Source organism: Salvelinus alpinus, chromosome 12 (assembly GCF_045679555.1).
Source record: "Salvelinus alpinus chromosome 12, SLU_Salpinus.1, whole genome shotgun sequence".
NCBI lineage: Eukaryota > Metazoa > Chordata > Actinopteri > Salmoniformes > Salmonidae > Salvelinus > Salvelinus alpinus.
The window spans coordinates 31,442,253-31,462,102 of NC_092097.1; the positions used below are offsets into that span (position 1 = coordinate 31,442,253).

Sequence of the window (19,850 nt, forward strand, 5' to 3'; positions counted from 1 at the left end):
AAAACCCTTGAATGAGTAGGTGTGTCCAAACTATTGACCGGTACTGTACATATATACACACACACACACCTGGGCTCCCGGTTCTTCCTGACGAGGCTGACGAAGGTGTCTATCTCTGCAGCGGTGATGTGCTTCTCCAGCAGCTTGCGGTTGTTGTGGAGCAGGGCTGTGATAGTGTCCTCAGCTAGAACATCATAACCGATCTGCTTCTGCATGAAGCGAAACTGCTTGGCTATGTACTCCTATTGGACAAACACAGCCCCTGATCTTAGTCAAACATTATCCCAACATTGGGATTGTGGTCCTGTGTGGCTCAGTTAGTAAGCGCATGGCACAAGCACCGCTAGGGGTTGTGGGCCAGATTTCTGCTGGGTCCAACCATACGAAAATCTATGCACTCAATGGATAAAAGTGTCTACTAAATAGCAAATGTTACATTGATGCCATGCTATTGAATGAGGTCAAATAAATAATCGTGAATCAGGTCAATCAAATAATGTAAACTCTGTTGAATGGTTAGCCACTTTGATATAGAGTTTTAATGACAATGTGTTCATAATGTGATCCAGGTTGCTACTAGTTCACTAAGACTATGCGGCAGGTAGCTTAGTGGTTAGAGCGTTGGGCCAGTAACCGAAAGGTTGCTGGATCGAATCCCCGAGCTGACAAGGTAAAAATCTGTCGTTCTGCCCCTGAGCAAGGCAGTTAACCCACTGTTCCCCGGGCGCCGAAGACATGGATGTTGATTATGACAGCCCCCCGCACCTCTCTGATTCAGAGGGGTTGGGTTAAATGCGGAAGACACACTTCAGTTGAAAGCATTCAGTTGTACAACTGACACGATATCCCCCTTTCCCATTGTTGTCTCAGTATTCCTGACCTAACCTTCCCACTCATTACTTCAACAATTAATTTAATGTAGGCTAAAGTAATTTCTTAGTATTCATTGTAAGATCAAATCTAAGATTCCCCACGTAAATTCCACAGATTACCTTACAATTCTCCCATGGGTAATTTCCCAATTTTCTTGAAATTGTTCAACTGGACTGACCAGTGTAACGTCATTAGACTACAGAGAGAATGACGGTCCCTGCTAATGGAGACAGTATTAGTGCGGCAGTATCAAAGGCCTCCAGCATTCATCTGAGACAGAGCCTTTCCACAGACATCAGACAGCCTTCCTCCTTCAGCTGAATTCAGCCACCATTCCAACAATTGCACAGTATGTGAAAGTGAGAGCAGAGAGACATCCTTCTGTGTCTGTCTGAGTGTATATGGACAATGCAAGTTATTTCTCTAGGAGTGCGATCGTGTGTGTGTGTGGTGTGTGTGTGTGTGTGTGTGTGTGTGTGTGTGTGTGTGTGTGTGTGTGTGTGTGTGTGTGTGTGTGTGCGTGCGTATGTATGAGAGCGGGGGTGCGTGTCTTGCACCCTGGGAGGGAGGGATGGGGTCGTGGAAAGTTTGATGAAGGCAGAATGTGAGTATAGTTGACACACTGACTGAACACCACATTCAATTACAGCTCTCTATGAATGGCATGGTCTTTACATTAAAGGGAGACTTCAGGATTTTGGGCAGTGAAGCCGTTTATTTACAGATGAAGTCGGAAGTTTACATACACTTAGGTTGGAGTCATTACAACTCGTTTCCAACCACTCCACAAATTTCTTGTTAACAAACTATAGTTCTGGCAAGTCAGTTAGGACATCTACTTTGTGTATGAAACAAATAATTTTTCCAACAATTGTTTGCAGACAGATTATTTCACTTATAATTCACTGTATCACAATTCCAGTGGGTCAGAAGTTTACATACACTAAGTTGACTGTGCCTTTAAACAGCTTGGAAAATTCCAGAAAATGATGTCATGGCTTTAGAAGCTTCTGATAGGCTAATTGACATCAGTTGAGTCAATTGGAGGTGTGTACCTGTGGATGTATTTCAAGGCCTACCTTCAAACTCAGTACCTCTTTGCTTGACATCGTGGGAAAATCAAAAGAAATCAGCCAAGACCTCAGAAAATAAATTGTAGATCTCAGTAGATCTCTGAATCAGACTAAATTGTAGTCTGATTCATCCTTGGAATCAATTTCCAAACGCCTGAAGGTACCACGTTCATCTGTACAAACAATAGTACACAAGAATAAACACCATGGGACCACGCAGCCATTATACCGCTCCGTAAGGAGACGCGTTCTGTGTCATAGAGATGAACGTACTTTCGTGCGAAATGTTCAAATCAATCCCAGAACAACAGCAAAGGACCTTGTGAAAATGCTGTAGGAAACAGGTACAAAAGTATCTATATCCACAGTAAAACGAGTCCTATATCGACATAACCTGAAAGGCCGCTCAGCAAGGAAGAAGCCACTGCTCCAAAACCGCCATAAAAAAGCCAGTCTACAGTTTGCAACTGTACATGTGGACAAAGATCGTACTTTTTGGAGAAATGTCCTCTGGTCTGATGAAACTAAAATAGAACTGTTTGGCCATAATGACCTTAGGTATATTAGGAGGAAAAAGGGGGGGCTTGCAAGCTGAAGAACACCGTCCCAACCGTAAAGCACGGGGTTGGCAGCATCATGTTGTGGGTTACTTTGCTGCAGGAGGGACTGGTGCACTTCACAAAATAGATGGCATCATGAGGAAGGGAAATTATGCGGATATATTGAAGCAACATCTCAAGAAATCAGTCAGGAAGTTAAAGCTTGGTCGCAAATGGGTCTTCCAAATGGATATTGACCTGAAGCATACTTCAAAAGTTGTGGCAAAATGGCTTAAAGACAACAAAGTCAAGGTATTGGAGTAGCCACCACAAAGCCCTGACCTCAATCCCATAGATAATTTGTGGGCATAACTGATAAAGCGTGTGGGAGCAAAAAGGCCTATACACCAGCTCTGTCACGAGGAATGGGCTAAAATTCACCCAACTTATTGTGGGAAGCTTGTGGAAGGCTACCCGAAACGTTTGACCCAAGTTAAACAATTTAAAGGCAATGCTACCAAATACTAATTGAGTGTATGTAAACTTCTGACCCACTGGGAATGTGATGAAAGAAATGAAAGCTGAAATAAATAATTCTCTCTACTATTATTCTGACATTTCACATTCTTTAAATAAAGTGGTGATCCTAACTGACCTAAGACAGGGAATTGTTACTAGGATTAAATGTCAGGATTTGTGAAAAACTGAGTTTAAATGTATTTGGCTAAGGTGTATGTAAACTTCCAACTTCAACTGTACTTCCCCAGAGTCCGATTAACTTGTGGACACAGTCTATGTCTCTGCGTGCAGTTTGAAGGAAGTTGTTAACTAGTGTTAGTGTAATTGAAAAACTAGGGTTTGCACATCGACTGGAAGTCTATGGTGACTGCTTGCAGGACACCCCTTCAAATTAGTGGATTCGACTATTTCAGCCACACCCGTTGCTGACAGGTGTATAAAATAGAGCACACAGCGATGCAATCTCCTTAGACAAACATTGGCAGTAGATTAGTCTTACTGAAGAGCTCAGTGACGTTCAACGTTGCACTGTCATAGGATGCCCCCGTTCCAACAAGTCAGTTCGTCAAATTTCTGCCCTACTAGAGCTGCCCCGGTCAACTGTAAGTGCTGTTATTGTGAAACCGCACACAAGCCTAAGATCACCATGTGCAATGCCAAGCGTTGTCTGGAGTGGTGTAAAACTCGCCACCATTGGGCTCTGAAGCAGTGGAAACACGTTCTCTGGAGTGATGAATCACACTTAACCATTGGGCAGTCCGACGGACGAATCTGAGTTTGGCGAATGGCAGTACAACGCTACCTGCCCGAATGCATAGTGCCAACTGTAAAGTTTGGTGGAGGAGGAATAATGCTCTGGGGCTGTTTTCATGGTTTTGTCTAGGCCCCTTAGTTCCAGTGAAGGGACATCTTAATGCTACAGCGTACAGTAACATTGTAGACCATTCTGTGCTTCCAACTTTGCGGCAACAGTTTGGGGGAAGGCACTTTCCTGTTTCAGCATGACAATGCACCCGTGCACAAAGCAAGGTCCATACAGAAATGGTTTGTCGAGATTGGTGTGGAAGAACTTGGCTGGCCTGCAGAGCCCTGACATCAACCCCATCGAACACCTTTGGGATGAATTGGAACGCCGACTGCAAGCCAGGCCTAATCGCCAAACATCAGTGCCCAAGCTCACTAATGCTCATGGCTGAATGGAAGCAAGTCCCCGCAGCAATGTTCCAACATCTAGTGGAAAGCTTAACCAGAAGAGTGGAGGCTGTTATATAGCAGCAAAGGGGGACCACCTCCATATTAATGACCATGATTGTGGAATGAGATGTTGGAATGAGGTGTCCACATACTTTTGGTCATGTAGTGTAGCATAGATTTCCAGTCATTGCACTAATGCTAGTTAGCATCGGGTCATGAAACTACCTCTAACTTCCTTCATACTGGATGCAGAGACATAAAAATGTTATCCATGAGTTGATCTTACTATGGGGAAGTAGATACAAGGCTTTTTTGCCAAACTCCCAAAGTATCCCTTTAAGTGCCATCAGACAGTATTTAGGCTAATTGCATAAGTGCTGTGGCTTGATCTATAGGCTATGGGTTAAGACTCGGTCTGCTGGAACACTGTCCAGAACAGCATGTGAAAACAACCCCTATTCCCTTCATTTACTGGAGCCTGTTAGGGCCTGCAGGCCTAAAGGAACTAGATACTGTAGGTGTATAGAAGCCAAATGGTGATGACTCCACCTAGACCTCCAATGAACTAAGGGGAACTTCAATCATATTCCTTAACCTCATCTAGTATCTTCAGATCAGCAAACATTGAAAGGGTTTTGTGACCAGACCAGTCATGCGACCTGTCATGTGTGTCCTTGTGTGGCTTTAGAAGGACCAGACCAGTAGGCCTTGACCGTTACCACGTTGCTGTACCTGGTTCTTGCGGTAGTCCTGTTGAGAGTGGCGTAACACGCGGTAACACAGGCGACAGATGTGTCTGAAGGGTGTGTGGCGCTGGTCAGCCAGCTCCTCCAATCGCAGCATGGGCCCGTCCCCGCTGTCTGTGAATGGAGCCTGCAGTAACTTGAAGATCTGAACACAAAATTCCATCAGTTGGATGATGTTCCATCAGGTTAAGAAAATGTATTTGTTGAAAAAATGTTTGGTGAAGGATGACAACGTTCGTTATATAGGTTAATAGTAGACAAAGGAGCTTGCTGCAAAATGTATCCACATTGAAAAAAGGAATCAAGTAACCGTCCTGAGCCTTTATTCACCCCTTCAGTCTGTGGAAGTTCTGGTTGTCCCTTATGAATGACATGGTCCTCTACCTGTTTGAGGATGTTCTGTTCCCTCATGAGTTTCTGTCTCTCTCTGTTGGGCTTGTTGACCATGATCTCCAGAACATCCTGGCCATTGTTGGGGATGTCCACCACAAAGAACACCAGGTCCTCCAGAAGCTTGGTCACCGCCCTGGACGACACACAGGAACAGGAAGTCATACACAGGAAGAGGCACAACCATAAATATCCAGAGGTAGGCTAATTTTATTTGAGATTTAGAATCCTTAATGTTGATACCAAGAGTTCTAAGGACATTACATTCCGGTAAGGGTTTGGTGCCAACATTGAAGAGGTAAAGAATGCAGAGCACCAAAATTACTGCCATGTACCTTCTCTCGTTCTGAGTGATGGTGCCCTTCTCCAGTTTGCCTGCGATGGAGGCCAACACTTTACTGGCATCGTTGGCAAAGTCCAGGTCTCTGACTTCGGCGGGCGAAACAGGTACGATGGCAAAAGCCTCTTTGTCTTCTTTCAGTGCAGATGTGCCAATCTTAAAATAACAACAGTGACGCGTGAATTAGGATGGTAAAATGTAATTATTTTTCATAAGTAAACTCACAAATAGAATAGTATTCAATAGTGCACCTGGTCATCAGATCAATTGTCTATCTAAACTATTCTAAGGGTATTATTATATTATTGAGTAACGTTTGGGTTGGACTAATTATCTGGAACAGACCAATCATAATGTACAGGAGTTAAAGATTGGGTTAGACAAACTATTGATAAGGTCTCACAAACTGGCTAGTCTTAATGGCTGGCTGAGCGGTCACTCACGCGTAGCATGACAGGTTTCTCCTCCTCCTTGTCGATGGGGTGGTTGGTGCTGTGGACCCATGTGTTGGTGCATAGGTGTCTGAGCCTCACGTACGAGTTCCTGAGCGCACGCACACACACACAGTATTGTGAATCCAGAATGAATAATAAAGTATTTATTGGGCAAGGCCCACTCTAGAACATACCAAGCAGTGCCATACCAAACAGTGGAATGGAAGTGTGCCTCTGATAAATATTCTAAAAAACATCTAATCTGATTCATTCCAGAACAGGGAGGGAGATCATAATAATAGTGGTTACTGTAATCCAAACACAACATCTTATAGCATCTCACATGCATAAAACTCAACCACACACTTGAGTAGGTACTGTAGCCTATATAGTAAGTAAGGAACAGGGCAAGGGCCTGCAGTAAGTCAGTCTAGAGTAGGGTTGCACATTTTGGGGAATATTTAGAGGTGGAAACTTTCCGTGGGAAGTAACGGGAATATATGGGAATTAACGGAAATATATGCAAATTAATATTAATACAATTTAAATGTAGATGTTTTTTGCACTGGATATATTTACCATATCATATGGAGACAGAAACATTAACCTTTTACATCATCATAAGTAGACATAATTGCAAATGATTAAATCCTTCCAATAGAATAAAAAATAAAAAATATTTTGTTACGAATTGAACTTTAATTAAATTAGTTGACTCTTCACATGGGATGATTTCACTGAACAACAAATGAAAGGGAATATTGAATGATCCCCACTCAGCCATCGCATCTCCCAAAAACCTTTTCAACATACATCTGTAAAATGATAGTCTAGAAAATAAAGCTTTTGTGGTCTTCCTCTCAGGCCTCCATGTCTTCTTCCTGGACCTTTTCAATGTCCACCTCTTGAACATCAGACTGAGGCCTCATCTTCACTGTCACTTTCCAACCTTTCAACTGTTGTATCGGTCAGCCTGCTGCGTGCTTTGGTGTGTGTGTTCCCAAACAAGGACCAGTTGTGCTCTGAGGCGTCTGATGTTGGTGGGATTTGGAGGAGGATGGAGGCAACAGGGGAAAGAGCCTCATAACCACAAAGTCCCTTCCACCAAGTGGTTAATGAGATATGTTGGCACGACTGCCATATTGCATCTCCATCCCAAAGCCCTTGCTTGGAAGTGTATTTCACCAGACTGCCAAGAACCTTGCCCTCATCCAGGCCAAGATGGCGAGACACGTTAGTGATGACACCATAAGCCTTGTTGATCTCTGCACCAGACAGGATTCTCTTGCCAGCATACTTGGGGTCCAACATGTACGCTGCAGCGTCTATGGGCTTTTTGATGTATTTCAGAACTGCAGTTTCCTCTGCTTGGAGCAACAGTGAAGTGGGCAGGGCAGTACAGATTCCTTCTCTTACATCTGCAAGCAGAGTCTGAAAATCAGACAGGATGGCATTGTCTCCCTCAATCCGTGCAATGGCTACTGCTATAGGTTTCAGGAGTTTCAGGCTGCTTACCACTCTCTCCCAAAATACTTAATCCAGGAGGATCCTCTTGATGGGGCTGTCCATATCGGCAGACTGCGATATGGCCATTTCTTTCCTTTCCCTCCAGGAGACTGTCAAACATGATGACAACACAACCCCATCGGGTGTTACTGGGCAGCTTCAATGTGGTGCCCTTACTCTTCTCACTTTGCTTTGTGAGGTAGATTGCTGCTATAACTCGATGACCCTTCACATACCTAACTATTTCCTTGGCTCTCTTGTAGTGTATCCATTGTTTTCGGTGCCATGATGTCCTTGAGGAGCAGATTCAATGCATGAGCAGCACAGCCAATGGGTGTGATGTGAGGGTAGAACTCCTCCACTTGAGACCAAGCAACCTTCATGTTCGCAGCATTGTCTGTCACCAGTGCAAATATCTTCTGTGGTCTAAGGTCATTGATGACTGCCTTCAGCTCATCTGCAATGTAGAGACCGGTGTGTCTGTTGTCCCTTGTGTCTGGGCTCTTGTAGAATACTGGTTGAGTGGTGGAGATGATGTAGTTAATTATTCCTTGCCCATGAACATTCAACCACCCATCAGAGATGATTGCAATACAGTCTGGTTTCTCTATGATTTGCTTGACCTTCACTTGAACTCTGTTGAACTCTGCATCCAGCAAATGAGTAGATAAAGGATGTCTGGTTGAAGGGGTGTATGCTGGGCGAAGAACATTCAGAAATCTCTTCCAATACACATTGCCTGCGAGTGTCAGATGTGAACCAGTTGCATACACAGCTGGAGCAAGACATTCATCAGCACTTCTGACTACGTTTCTCCATTGAGACAAAAAACCTTCTGATTCCAGGATGACCATAAGCTGTTGCTATCGATAAGGTGTCTGATTCATCATTTTCACCTCGAATAGAAGTAGAGGGACTTTGTCAGAGGTTGCTTGTTGTGAGCGCTGAGGGAACTGCACTTGGCCAAATGATTCTGCATCTTTGTTGCATTCTTCACATTCTTCATGATTTGGCATAGTATTTTCAAATGTACACAGCATTTCCTTCGACATTAGCTGCAGTGAAATGTCTCCACACATCAGATAGTGCCTGTGGCATTTTCCTGGTAAGATTAGGGAAAAAATGAGTAAAAAAAACAAACAATACAATTCCATGTACAGATAAATAGTTAAGCAGTTAGATTAAACAACTCCTTTGTAAGATAATTGTTTTAAAATGAAACATGTATGGAAACAGGTGAATTAACACTCCTCAGTTAGCAGGCTAAAGCAAGCTAAAACCCACATGGTAGCAAAATCTAACTAGCAGAAATTGTTAAGTTAGACATTATTTAAACACACTTTGCTGTAGGCTACTATTTACTAGTTAACAAAAAATCATGCATGTCATATAAAATATATTCACCCCAACCAGTAATGTAATCAAAACTTACCAGAAAGCATGTAGTCCTTGGGTCAGACAGTGTAGTAGTGTGGGCTCAATAGCATCTCATTAGTGTGCAAGATCTTGAGAATCAGCTGTACATGTGATGGAAGAGTGCACTGTGCATACAGAGGGTTGCAATTCCATTGAATTGGGGATAGTTTAACCAAAATATGCCACAAGACCTAGAATTGCCTTATGTGTATCCCACAAAAAAGGTTCACTGTTATAAGCTAACTTCTTTGATGAATTTAAGCAAAATTCCCCAAATTCTCAGGCTCAACTTTCCATGGAAAATTTCCGGAAACATTCCAGACATTTTCTGACCCTTTGCAACCCTAGTCTAGAGTCAGTCTAGTCTGTGGGAATTATCCTTTTGTCCTCCATCACAGTCAACAGATCATATCCTTCCACCCTCACAACCAGCATGCCAGTTACACTGGTTATTGGAAGTCAAAGCTTCCCTACTGTACATTCAGCTAGGGAGAAAAAAATGACAGACCGACTCACACGTCCACACTATTGCTCACACATGTCCTATGTCAATTTATACTGAAGCCAGCGTAACCATAACCCTGTCCACTCACCCTTTACACTGAAAGTAATAACAGGTGTCTTAATAGGGGAAATTTCACTTGAATTCAACTAAATGTGGCTGATGACAAACAAATACCACACATATGTAATCTAAAGATTATTAGTGTGTGTATGTGTGTCTCTCCATTTCCAGTGGGAGGAACATGACCGGTTACATTTCATATTGGAACATGTTCCTTAGAATCTGATCTGCGTCAACAGTGGGATACCTACTGTAGTCACTACGTCTTCTGGGGGATTTTCCAGAGATAGTCAATCTTTCCAGACATCCAGACTTTATAGCTACTCTAGCACCTTCTATCTCAATAGACAACCACGTATACCAGGGTGGGATCAATTCCGATTTAAGTCAGACTATTCAGGAAGTGAATTGAATTTAAAATAAAAACGAATTGAAAAACTTCGGAAAGAATAGTTTCTTCTTTGCAGTTTATTGAGAAGTCATTGAAAATAAAAGCTCTTTCAATTATTGAATTGGAATTTTAGTTTACTTCCCGAATTGACTGACTTCAATTCAAATTGACCCCAACCCTGACATAGCCTGGTCACTCACCCCTCTCCCTGTACATGACCAGTTCCATCACACAACAATACAGGATGACATCTAAAGATGCATTTTAAATTGACACATTCTCATGGATGTAGTAAAAAGTTACTTTCTAGAAAAATTACTAGTTTCTATAGAAGTATTATGAGTAATGGAGTCTTTTTGCACAATGCAGTGGCCCTAGTCCTATCTGGGTACCAGGGAGTCCCCCCCTCTGACAGTGGTAAGGTCCAGCTCAAAGTCCTACCTGGGTACTAGGGAGTCACCCCCTCTCAGAGTGGTTGGGTCCAGCTCAAAAATGGAGGAGATGTCGTTGCCATCAGGGACAGACACCAGGGTGTACATGACCTTCTCCTGGGGGTTCCTGAGGCGGGCGCGGAGGTCCACCTGCTCAGAGTCCAGCTGGAGACACAACATGACAACAAAACAGTTTCATCAGATCACTACAGAGACATCAAAACAGTCTCATCAGATTACTACAGAGACATCAAAACAGTCTCATCAGATCACTACAGAGACATCAAAACAGTCTCATCAGATCACTACAGAGACAACAAAACAGTCTCATCAGATCACTACAGAGACAACATAACAAAACAGTCTCATCAGATCACTAGAGACAACAAAACAGTCTCATCAGATCATTGCAGAACCACATGGACACGAGGCACAGAAGAACAGGATCAATGATTATAAAGAGGAAAATGATTGATAGAAACACACAGGTCAGTTTCCTGTAGAATTCCTGGACAATGACTCAAAGAGCATATCGTGTGCAGGAACATACTGAAGAAGGTTGACTCACAACTCAAAAAGATCTCTTCTTTCACCACAATGAGAGCATCAATTTTATCAATTAAAAAAAATAGGCTTAATTCAATACTACACGTCATGACCTACTAATGGTATGAAGTTCTAAAGGCTAAATGAGACGTTTCCTCTGTTATCACAGTGTATGGTGTAGTATCAATCACAGCGTTATACATAAAGAGAATAAAATATGTATACATGTTAATATTTCAGTATTTAGGGTAATTAGTTAGAGTAAGTATGGAGTTAAACTGCAGCTGTCATTTTAGTTTGGGTCTTCTGCTGTGTTCACATGGTCACTATAGTGAATGATTGTTTAATACTGTATAACCCTTTTCACTCTATGGTGCTGACCCCAACCTTACTGTTCTGGTTTGGATATTTTCTTTTTAAGTTGTCCTTTCCAGCAACTATAATATGGTGGATGTGGATGCATAACCAGAACAGCCAGCTCATTACAACTTGGCTCGGTTTGACTTAGTATGAAAAGGGAACATGTTCATTCTCAGCGTCCTGCTCTGTTAGTTATTCAACCATGTGTTGACTAATGAGAGTAGTATGTGTCAGTGCTGTAGAAGTCAGGGTCTTGTAGAGTGAATTGTGTGACTCTGAGATCCATTCCTAGTAGTAGACTGCAACCTTAGTACCATCACGCTTCTCTATGCAGACACTGCCATCTAATGGTGGCATCGGGGAAATGCTCTTTACTGTGACGGTTCAAGCTGAGATAAACAAGTAAGAAGAGTTACAATAATCACTGTTTCCTGGGACACAACAGTAGGAAAACTCTGCGGCAGGTAGCCTAGTGGTTAGAGTGTCGGACCAGTAACCGAAAGGTGGCTGAATCGAATCCCCAAGCTGACAACGTAAAAATCTGTTGTTCTGTCCCTGAACAAGGCAGTTAACCCACTGTTCCTAGGCCGTCATTGTAAATAAGAAATTGTTCTTAACTGACTTGCCAAGTTAAATAAAGGTTAAATGAAATAAAACAAATGGGAACGACTGGTTCAGATGACCCACAGTATTCATCATCCCTCTACATGGTAGGCCATTGCTACCAGAACTGGAGAAGGTGACTCACTGAGGAGCGGAACTCCAGGCGCTCTTCCTCATAGTCAGGGTTCATCTGGAAAACACACAACAGTACACACATACAATGAACAAGCTAGGGCTCTCTTCACAATCAGAGGTCTCAATGTGACTTCCTGGCAAAAATATATGTTTTTTGTGCGCGTGTGGTAAAAGCAGTGTTACTGACCTCTGCAGCCAGGTAGTGTCCAGTGGCCAGGTGTTTGAACCTAAACAGACTGTTCCAATAGCCAGCTCCGCCTCGACATGGATCATGCTGCACCACCTATCATGAGGAGAAACACAGGCATCAGTCACATGTCATATCTTACCCTGAAGTTGTGTACATGCACATATTAACAACTTGTCAGCCCATATACACATCAAACTAAAATGGAACTTTTAGTCAGAATAAATTTGCAGTTGTGAAGGAGAAGTAAAATTGCCATGATCTGAGGGGCTTTCTACAATTTCTATTTCTATGCACTTCCTCCTCACCTCCACCTCCCATAAGGCTTTGCTGCTAGTTGCCGAGGTAGCAGACTGGCGTCCAGTGGTGCGCAGGAAGACATACTGTTTTTTCCGGTGGTCGTCACAGGTGAGGAACTTCTCCTGCTCTGCATGGAACAGGCGCACCACGTCACCCTGCCAACAAACAGACAGGAAGGTTGTTACAGAGACTGCTAGGGAAAGTATCACTGCCTTGGGATATATTTTTAAGCTACCTATAACATTTAACAGTGTTGTGTCTTCAACTGGGATACCGGGTTCGTCGACCCATTATTTTCAGATTCATACTCAAGGCAATGTGAACTGTGAAAATCAGGCCTGATTGGTTGAGAGTTGTGATAAAACCAACCCCTTTTAGAATGATCTCCTGATTGTCACCCCATTTCATGAACAGCACAATCTTCCAGCTGGTGTTACAGTTGACCGAGTTCACCTGAAACACCAAGCAAACAAAAAGAGTTACCAGTTTAATCCCTTAACAGCAACACATGCAACAATCATCACTGAGGGAATTTGATTATCTGGTCCGATTACCCCGGTGGATGGAGTTGCACAGGGTGAAAAGTGATTGCATTAGTTTTGGAACCGGGCTGCCTCCCAGCGTGCGCCAGGTGCCCAGTTTAAAGCCACCGGGGAAGTCGGCTCAAAACAAAGTGATATAGCCTAGGCTAAGTTAAGCATGTGGAGTAATGAATAGGATTCTGAGTTTTCACATGCAAAAGTCTTTGTTCTGCCTTCCCAATGAAAACTAGTCTGAAAATTCAAACATATATTTTATGGAAAAGAGCTGTACATTTCTGGACGATGCACCATGCTGTCGACAACATGACCGAGCGGCACATATTACTGTTCCATTTGAGAAGGGCACTCCTCCCTCACCGCTTTTGCCAGATCACATCACAAGCCATAGACCGGTGCACCGCAGCTCAGGTTAATAGAACTCCTTCACCGGTACCCTATAACTATAAAGCAGCACAACATTCTCACAGAATGAGCTGCAGACTAGAGCTAAATGCAAATCTTAGACATAATTGATGCAAATGTGGAGGACCATGGCACAATGCTGTAATGTTTGAAATGGTAGGAGGGGGACAATAACATTACACACTCCTATAAATACTGTACATACAGTATACTCCCATACAGCAGTGTATAAAACCCATAGGAGAGGAGCTGCAGACAGCGTGAGGGTCTAACCTCGTTACATCCTGGGTTGTCCACTAGTTGATGGGTGCTGGCATGAAGGGGCTGGCCAGCATTCACTGGGTTCAGGACCACCTTGTCCCCTATCACCACCTGGAATGAAAACACACATTACAATTTAGTATGCATGCATTACACATGTGCACGTCAGCTGCTAGGGGCAATGAAACATGAACAAAACTCATTTGAATGTGTCTGTCTGCAGTCAAATACAGGACAGTATGTGAAGCTCTGAATCTCAAACTCAATCACTCATCCAGAGGGCCTATTACCAAGACGTAGTACTAGAACAACAATCATGGCTCCACCTTAGGTCAATTTCTATAGGATTGAGGTCAGGGCTTGTGATGGCCACTCCAATACCTTGACCTTGTTAATCCTTAAGACATTTTGCCACAACTATGGAAGTATGCTTGGGGTCATTGTCCAATTGGTAGACACATTTAACTTCCTGACTGATGTCTTGAGATGTTGCTTCAATATATCCACATAATTTTCCATCCTCATGATGCCATCTATTTTGTGAAGTGCACCAGACCCTCCTGCAGCAAACCACCCCCACAACATGATGCTAACACCCCTGTGCTTCACGGTTGGGATGGTGTTCTTCGGCTTGCAAGCCTCCCCCTTTTTCCTCCAAACATAATGATGGTCACTATGGCCAAACAGTTCTATTTTTGTTTCATCACACCAGAGGACATTTCTCCAAAAAGTACGATCTTTGTCCCCATGTGCAGTTGCAAACTGTAGTCCGGCATTTTTATGGCGTTTTTGGAGCAGTGGCTTCTTCCTTGCTGAGCGGCATTTCAGGTTAATGACGATATAGGACTTGTTTAACTGTGGATATAGATACTTTTGTACCAGGTTCCTCCAGCATCTTCACAAGGTCCTTTGCTGTTGTTCTGGCGGCTGCATGGTCCCATGGTGTTTATACTTGCATACTATTTTTGTACAGATGAATGTGGTACCTTCAGGCATTTGGAAATTGCTCCCAAGGATAAACCAGACTTGTGAAGGTCTACACATTTTTTTCTGAGGTCTTGGCTAATTTCTTTTGATTTTCCCACGATGTCACGCAAAGAGGCACTGTTTGAAGGTAGGCCTTGAAATACATCCACAGGTACACACCTCCAATTGACTCAAATTATGTCAATTAGCCTATCAGAAGCTTCTAAAGCCATGACATAATTTTCTGGAATTTTCCAAGCTGTTTGAAGGCACAGTCAACTTAGTGTATGTAAACTTCTGACCCACTGGAATTGTGATGCCGTGAATTATAAGTGAAATAATCTGTCTGTAAACAATTGTTAGAAAAATGACTTTTGTCATGCACCAAGTAGATGTCCTAACCGACTTGACAAAACTATAGTTTGTTAACAAGAAATGGGTGGAGTGGTTGAAAAACGAGTTTTAATTTCTCCAACCTAAGTGTATGTAAACTTCCGACTTCAACTGTATCATCAAAAAGAAGCGAGACGCAGTGCAGGAGAACTCACCAGAAAAGCACAGTGGAAAATAATTTGTCTGAAACTAGCTAGCTCACAAAGCTTATTTTAAACACCCAAAGATAAAACCAACACTCAGCAGCAATTATTTCATATCAGCAACAACTGTACTAGCTAGCTAGTTAGATGCAAATTTAGTGCTTTTAGCCAGTTACCTAACTAGCGACGATAGCTTGCAAAATTTAGCTAGCCTAAAATCACTAGCTAACTGGCAAACACAACATTTGTAAATATAGCTACTTAAGCTACAAAATGAATGCCTAGTTAGTTGTAGGTAAGTACACACATTCTCAAAAACTGTTTGTATCGTTCAGAAAACATGTATATTTATTTAATTACTAACAAAGTAAAGTGTGGTGTTTTCCGGCACATACACAGCCGCCATATTGGTCAGAAAACCTGTTTCTCCCGCCTTTATTTGTTTCTACCATTTTGATCGGTCGACTGACCCCAAACTGACATACACTTCATGGCCAAAAGTATGTGGGAATCCGCTTGTCGAACATCTCATTCCAAAATGATAGGCTTTAATATGGAGTTGGTCCCCCCTTTTCTGCTTTAACAGCCTCCATTCTTCTGGGAAGGCTTTCCACTAGATGTTGGAACATTGCTACCGGACTTGCTTCCATTCAACCACATTAGTGAGGTCGGGCACTGATGTTGGATGATTAGGCCTGGCTCGCTGTCTGCGTTCCAATTCATCCCAAACGTGTTTGATGGGGTTGAGGTGAGGGCTCTGTGCAGGCCTGGCAAGTGCTCCCACACCGATCTCGACAAACCATTTCTGTATGGACCTCACTTTGTGCACGGGGGCATTGTCATGCTAAAACAGGAAATGGCCGTCCCAAAACGGTTGCCACAAATTTGGAAGCACAGAATCGTCTAGAATGTCATTGTATGCTGTAGCATTAAGATTTCCCTTCACTGGAACTAAGGGGCCTAGCCTGAACCATGAAGAACAGCCCCAGACCATTATTCCTCCTCCACCAAACTTTGGAGTTGGCACTATGCATTCGGGAAGGTAGCATTCTCCTGGCATCTGCCAAACCCAGATTAATCCGTCGGACTGCCAGATTGTGAAGCGTGATTCATCACTCCAGAGAATGCGTATCCACTGCTCCCGAGTCCAATGGCGGTGAGCTTTACACCACTCCAGCCGACGCTTGGCATTGCACATGGTGATCTTAGGCTTGTGTGCGGCTGCTCACCCATGGATACCCAATACATGAAGCTCCCGACGAACAGTTATTGTGCTTACGTTGCTTCTAGAGGCTGTTTGGAACTCGGTAGTGAGTGCTGCAATCGAGGACAGAACATTTTTACATGCTACAAAAATTGCCGGTCCCATTCTGTGAGCTTTTGTGAACTTCCACTTCGCGGATGAGCCGTTGTTGCTCCTATACATTTCCACTTCACAATAACAGCACTTACAGTTGACCGGGGCAGCTCTAGCAAGGCAGAAATTTGACGAACTGACTTGTTGGAAAGATAGGATCCTATGTCGTTGTCACATTGAAAGTCACTGAGCTCTTCAGTAAGGCCATTCTACTGCCAATGTTTGTCTATGGAGATTGCATGGCTGTGTGCTCATTGTTATACACTTGTCAGCAATGGGTGTGTCTGAAATAGCCAAATCTACTCATTTTAATGGGTGTCCGCATACTCTTGTATACATAGTGTAGATGTGCTTCGCCGCTTTGAAAACATTTCACCATAGGGTTTTGCAAGCTGTGTGAGTTTTGGCATATGTTTTACTTATTTTTTGAAAGTCTAGGAAGGTATATCTGTGACCATATTGCCTTACACATTTGATTCACTCAGTCTGACAGATTGTTCATGTTTCCAGAAGCTGTGATTCAGGCGATCCTATACAGTATGTGTGATCATTGCCATAGGTGTAACTCACACTGTCTCCTGTAAAGCGCAGCTGGTAGAAAGGATGGATGTATAAAACCATAAAGATAGAACTCACACTTTCTCCTATGTAGAACCATATTGAACTCACACTAATGCCTATGGAGCACAGCTTGTAGAACCATGATATAGATACAGTGGAACTCACAAAGTCTCCTGCACATGCGGTAAAGAAGTCAATCGAACTCGACCAAAACAATGGAAATGCCATGGAGGAAAGATCCTGAATCTCCTCATTGCCCCCCAGCAATGATGAGATTCAGGCTAGTATTTATGTGTATTTCACACTATGTTAAGGTAAAAATCAGAGTATAATGCTTGTATTGATGTCAACCCCAATACATGTTCATGTCATCGTCACCAATCATCTGCATTCCAGTTCAAAATGACTGACTACCTCCACCGATTTCTGTACGCTAGCTATTCTATCAGCTTATAAGAACGGGACTTAGCAGTCACTTCTAAACCTGAAAAGAAAAAACAAATAAATCCAAAAAGGACTTTAGAAAGTTAATTTTGGGCCTGTTACAATACATCAATCATGACGGATATGACGAATATCCTCTTTGTTAGATCAGATTTGTTGAATGTTCCCCAATCCGGTATCCTCCTATCCCCAATTCTGCATTCCATTGACCTCTTTACAGCATCTATGGAGCGAAGCTTGGAGAACCATATAGATCTCACACATTCTCCTTTGGAGCCCAGCTTGGAGAACCATATACATAGAACTCACACTGTCTCCTATGGAGCGCAACTTGTAGAAGGGTTGAATGTAGAACCAGGAGCCTTCGTTCCCGGCTGTGTCCAGCATCACTCTCATGGCATTCTTCTCCAGCAGCGCAGGCAGACGCTTGTTCACTGTCAGGTACTTGTTACTCTTCAGATGGAGGAGCTGGAGGAATACAGCAAACATATTGGTGATAGAATATGATGCGATACAATATTATAAGATACGATACAATAACCCAGCAGTCTGTCATTGTGTGATACAAACATACTGACAAGTTTTGCTTGTGCACGTCATCTTCTTCATAGGGTTTATTTTGGCGTTGTATGGGCTTTCTCTAACCTTATGGGTATGCAGTACGTTTTAGTCTCTCCACATAAACAGAGCAGACTATAACTGAAAGGTTTTGACTGAGAAAAGAACATGCTCAATTCTGAAGCTAGAAAAACACCATCTAGATCCTCCCACATCACTGTTCTATTTATAAACAAACAGAAACAGCATGGATGCCTCCAGGGCTCTTAGTCTCTCCAAGTTTGGAGTGGATGGGAAGCCTCGTAAACTGTGTCACGTTAAAACCCAATAGAAATATGTGGGGTATGAGATTCATTATGGCATAGATTGGCTTCATTGACATGACTTTGAGCTGTGGATACAAGCCAATCACTGTTCATCCAGACAATGAATATGTATACACACACACCTGAATGACGTTCCCATACTGAATCACCGTTCCGAGCAACTTTTTATTTTCTGAATCGTTTTGCTTCTTTTCCAAATCTGCTGCATGCTACACAAGTGATGGAAAAAGGAGTTAGAGACCATTACTATTGCTAGTAGTAACATTGCTACTGCTTTTGCACAAATGTATCCACAAATAATTATCCACATGGACTTGAGTAAGAAGGACTAATTTCAATGACAGAAATCTGAAGAATGTAGCAATGGCAAGTGCAGTTAACAGCAAACACTCCTGCAAGCTTCAACTGAAGGGCTATAACCTACAACTCTGGCCTCACATCACCATGGTAACACAGGAGAGATCTGAATCATTTTATGACTCTGTAGTCAGATACCAGAAGGCTTTAAGTGGTATTGTATCAGAACAGGGAGGGAGGGAGAAAGAGCTGAGAGAGAGAGAGAAGAAAGGTGGGACGGTGGTAGTAATGAAACTACAGCTTCAGAAATGTCTATAAAAGGACCTGAACATTACCTCCAGCTCAGCAAATATATAATTCCCCTAACACCATCACACCAGTGTGGGGACAGAAAACCTAAACCCTTTAAGAGAGCTCCTCAAACCATACATGTTGTTAAAGGGAATTGCAGGATGTAGTATTTCACACTTGAATGAGAGATTACCACAGTCAAGGAAAATAACATGAGTGTAAGTGCTTTACTAATGTAGTTGTATTGGATTTTAGAAGTAGTGCTAGTTTAGATTAGTTATCTAAGAGGGCTCATCTATTGTATCTCTTCAGATGTGGATGAGCTCATACCTCGAATGACATTTGGAGTCATTATACCACTGATTAATTGACATAATAAATCATATCATACAGTAATATCATGGTAAGACAGTTGAGATGGGTGAGGGGAGTCACTCACATGTAGTTTGTTGAGGAGGACCGTGTCTGTGGTGCTGTTTCCTCCGGGCTTCGCTGCCTTCCAGAACTGTTTCTGAGCAGAGTACCGGTTCATAGGACACAACCTGAACAGACAATCTGGACAGAGAGACACGAAGACGATGAATAACAGTTTCAGAGGTGAAGGATGGTTAAGATTGAGGTGTTGTCAATGCAGCTACAGTTGAAGTCAGACGTTTACATACACTTAGGTTGGAGTCATTACAACTCGTTTTCAACCACTCCACAAATATCTTGTTAACAAACTATAGTTTTGGCAAATCGGTTAGGACATCTACTTTGTG

The 19,850-nt window shown here is 42.8% G+C and overlaps 1 protein-coding gene across 6 annotated transcripts in view; it reads right to left on the minus strand.

Annotated features, from left to right (window-relative positions):
• Window positions 1-19,665, minus strand: part of LOC139535868 (inositol 1,4,5-trisphosphate-gated calcium channel ITPR1-like) — a 132,309-nt gene extending 112,644 nt beyond the window's left edge. For 4 of the 6 annotated variants that reach the window (XM_071335737.1, XM_071335736.1, XM_071335735.1 and 1 more), the window contains exons 1-14: window positions 19,529-19,664; window positions 18,624-18,710; window positions 17,927-18,085; window positions 13,766-13,864; window positions 12,918-13,001; window positions 12,557-12,703; window positions 12,249-12,344; window positions 12,072-12,116; window positions 10,428-10,582; window positions 6,118-6,217; window positions 5,670-5,830; window positions 5,329-5,470; window positions 4,931-5,089; window positions 70-242 (exon numbers count right to left, since the gene is read on the minus strand). In XM_071335737.1, the coding sequence (XP_071191838.1) occupies window positions 70-242; window positions 4,931-5,089; window positions 5,329-5,470; window positions 5,670-5,830; window positions 6,118-6,217; window positions 10,428-10,582; window positions 12,072-12,116; window positions 12,249-12,344; window positions 12,557-12,703; window positions 12,918-13,001; window positions 13,766-13,864; window positions 17,927-18,085; window positions 18,624-18,710; window positions 19,529-19,621 (1,700 nt within the window). In that variant the 5' untranslated portion in view covers window positions 19,622-19,664. Of the gene's footprint in view, window positions 1-69; window positions 243-4,930; window positions 5,090-5,328; window positions 5,471-5,669; window positions 5,831-6,117; window positions 6,218-10,427; window positions 10,583-12,071; window positions 12,117-12,248; window positions 12,345-12,556; window positions 12,704-12,917; window positions 13,002-13,765; window positions 13,865-17,926; window positions 18,086-18,623; window positions 18,711-19,528 lie in introns of all 6 variants that reach the window. The other 2 variants (XR_011667215.1, XM_071335738.1) reach the window with 1 other exon arrangement.
• Between the last annotated feature and the right edge of the window lie 185 nt (window positions 19,666-19,850).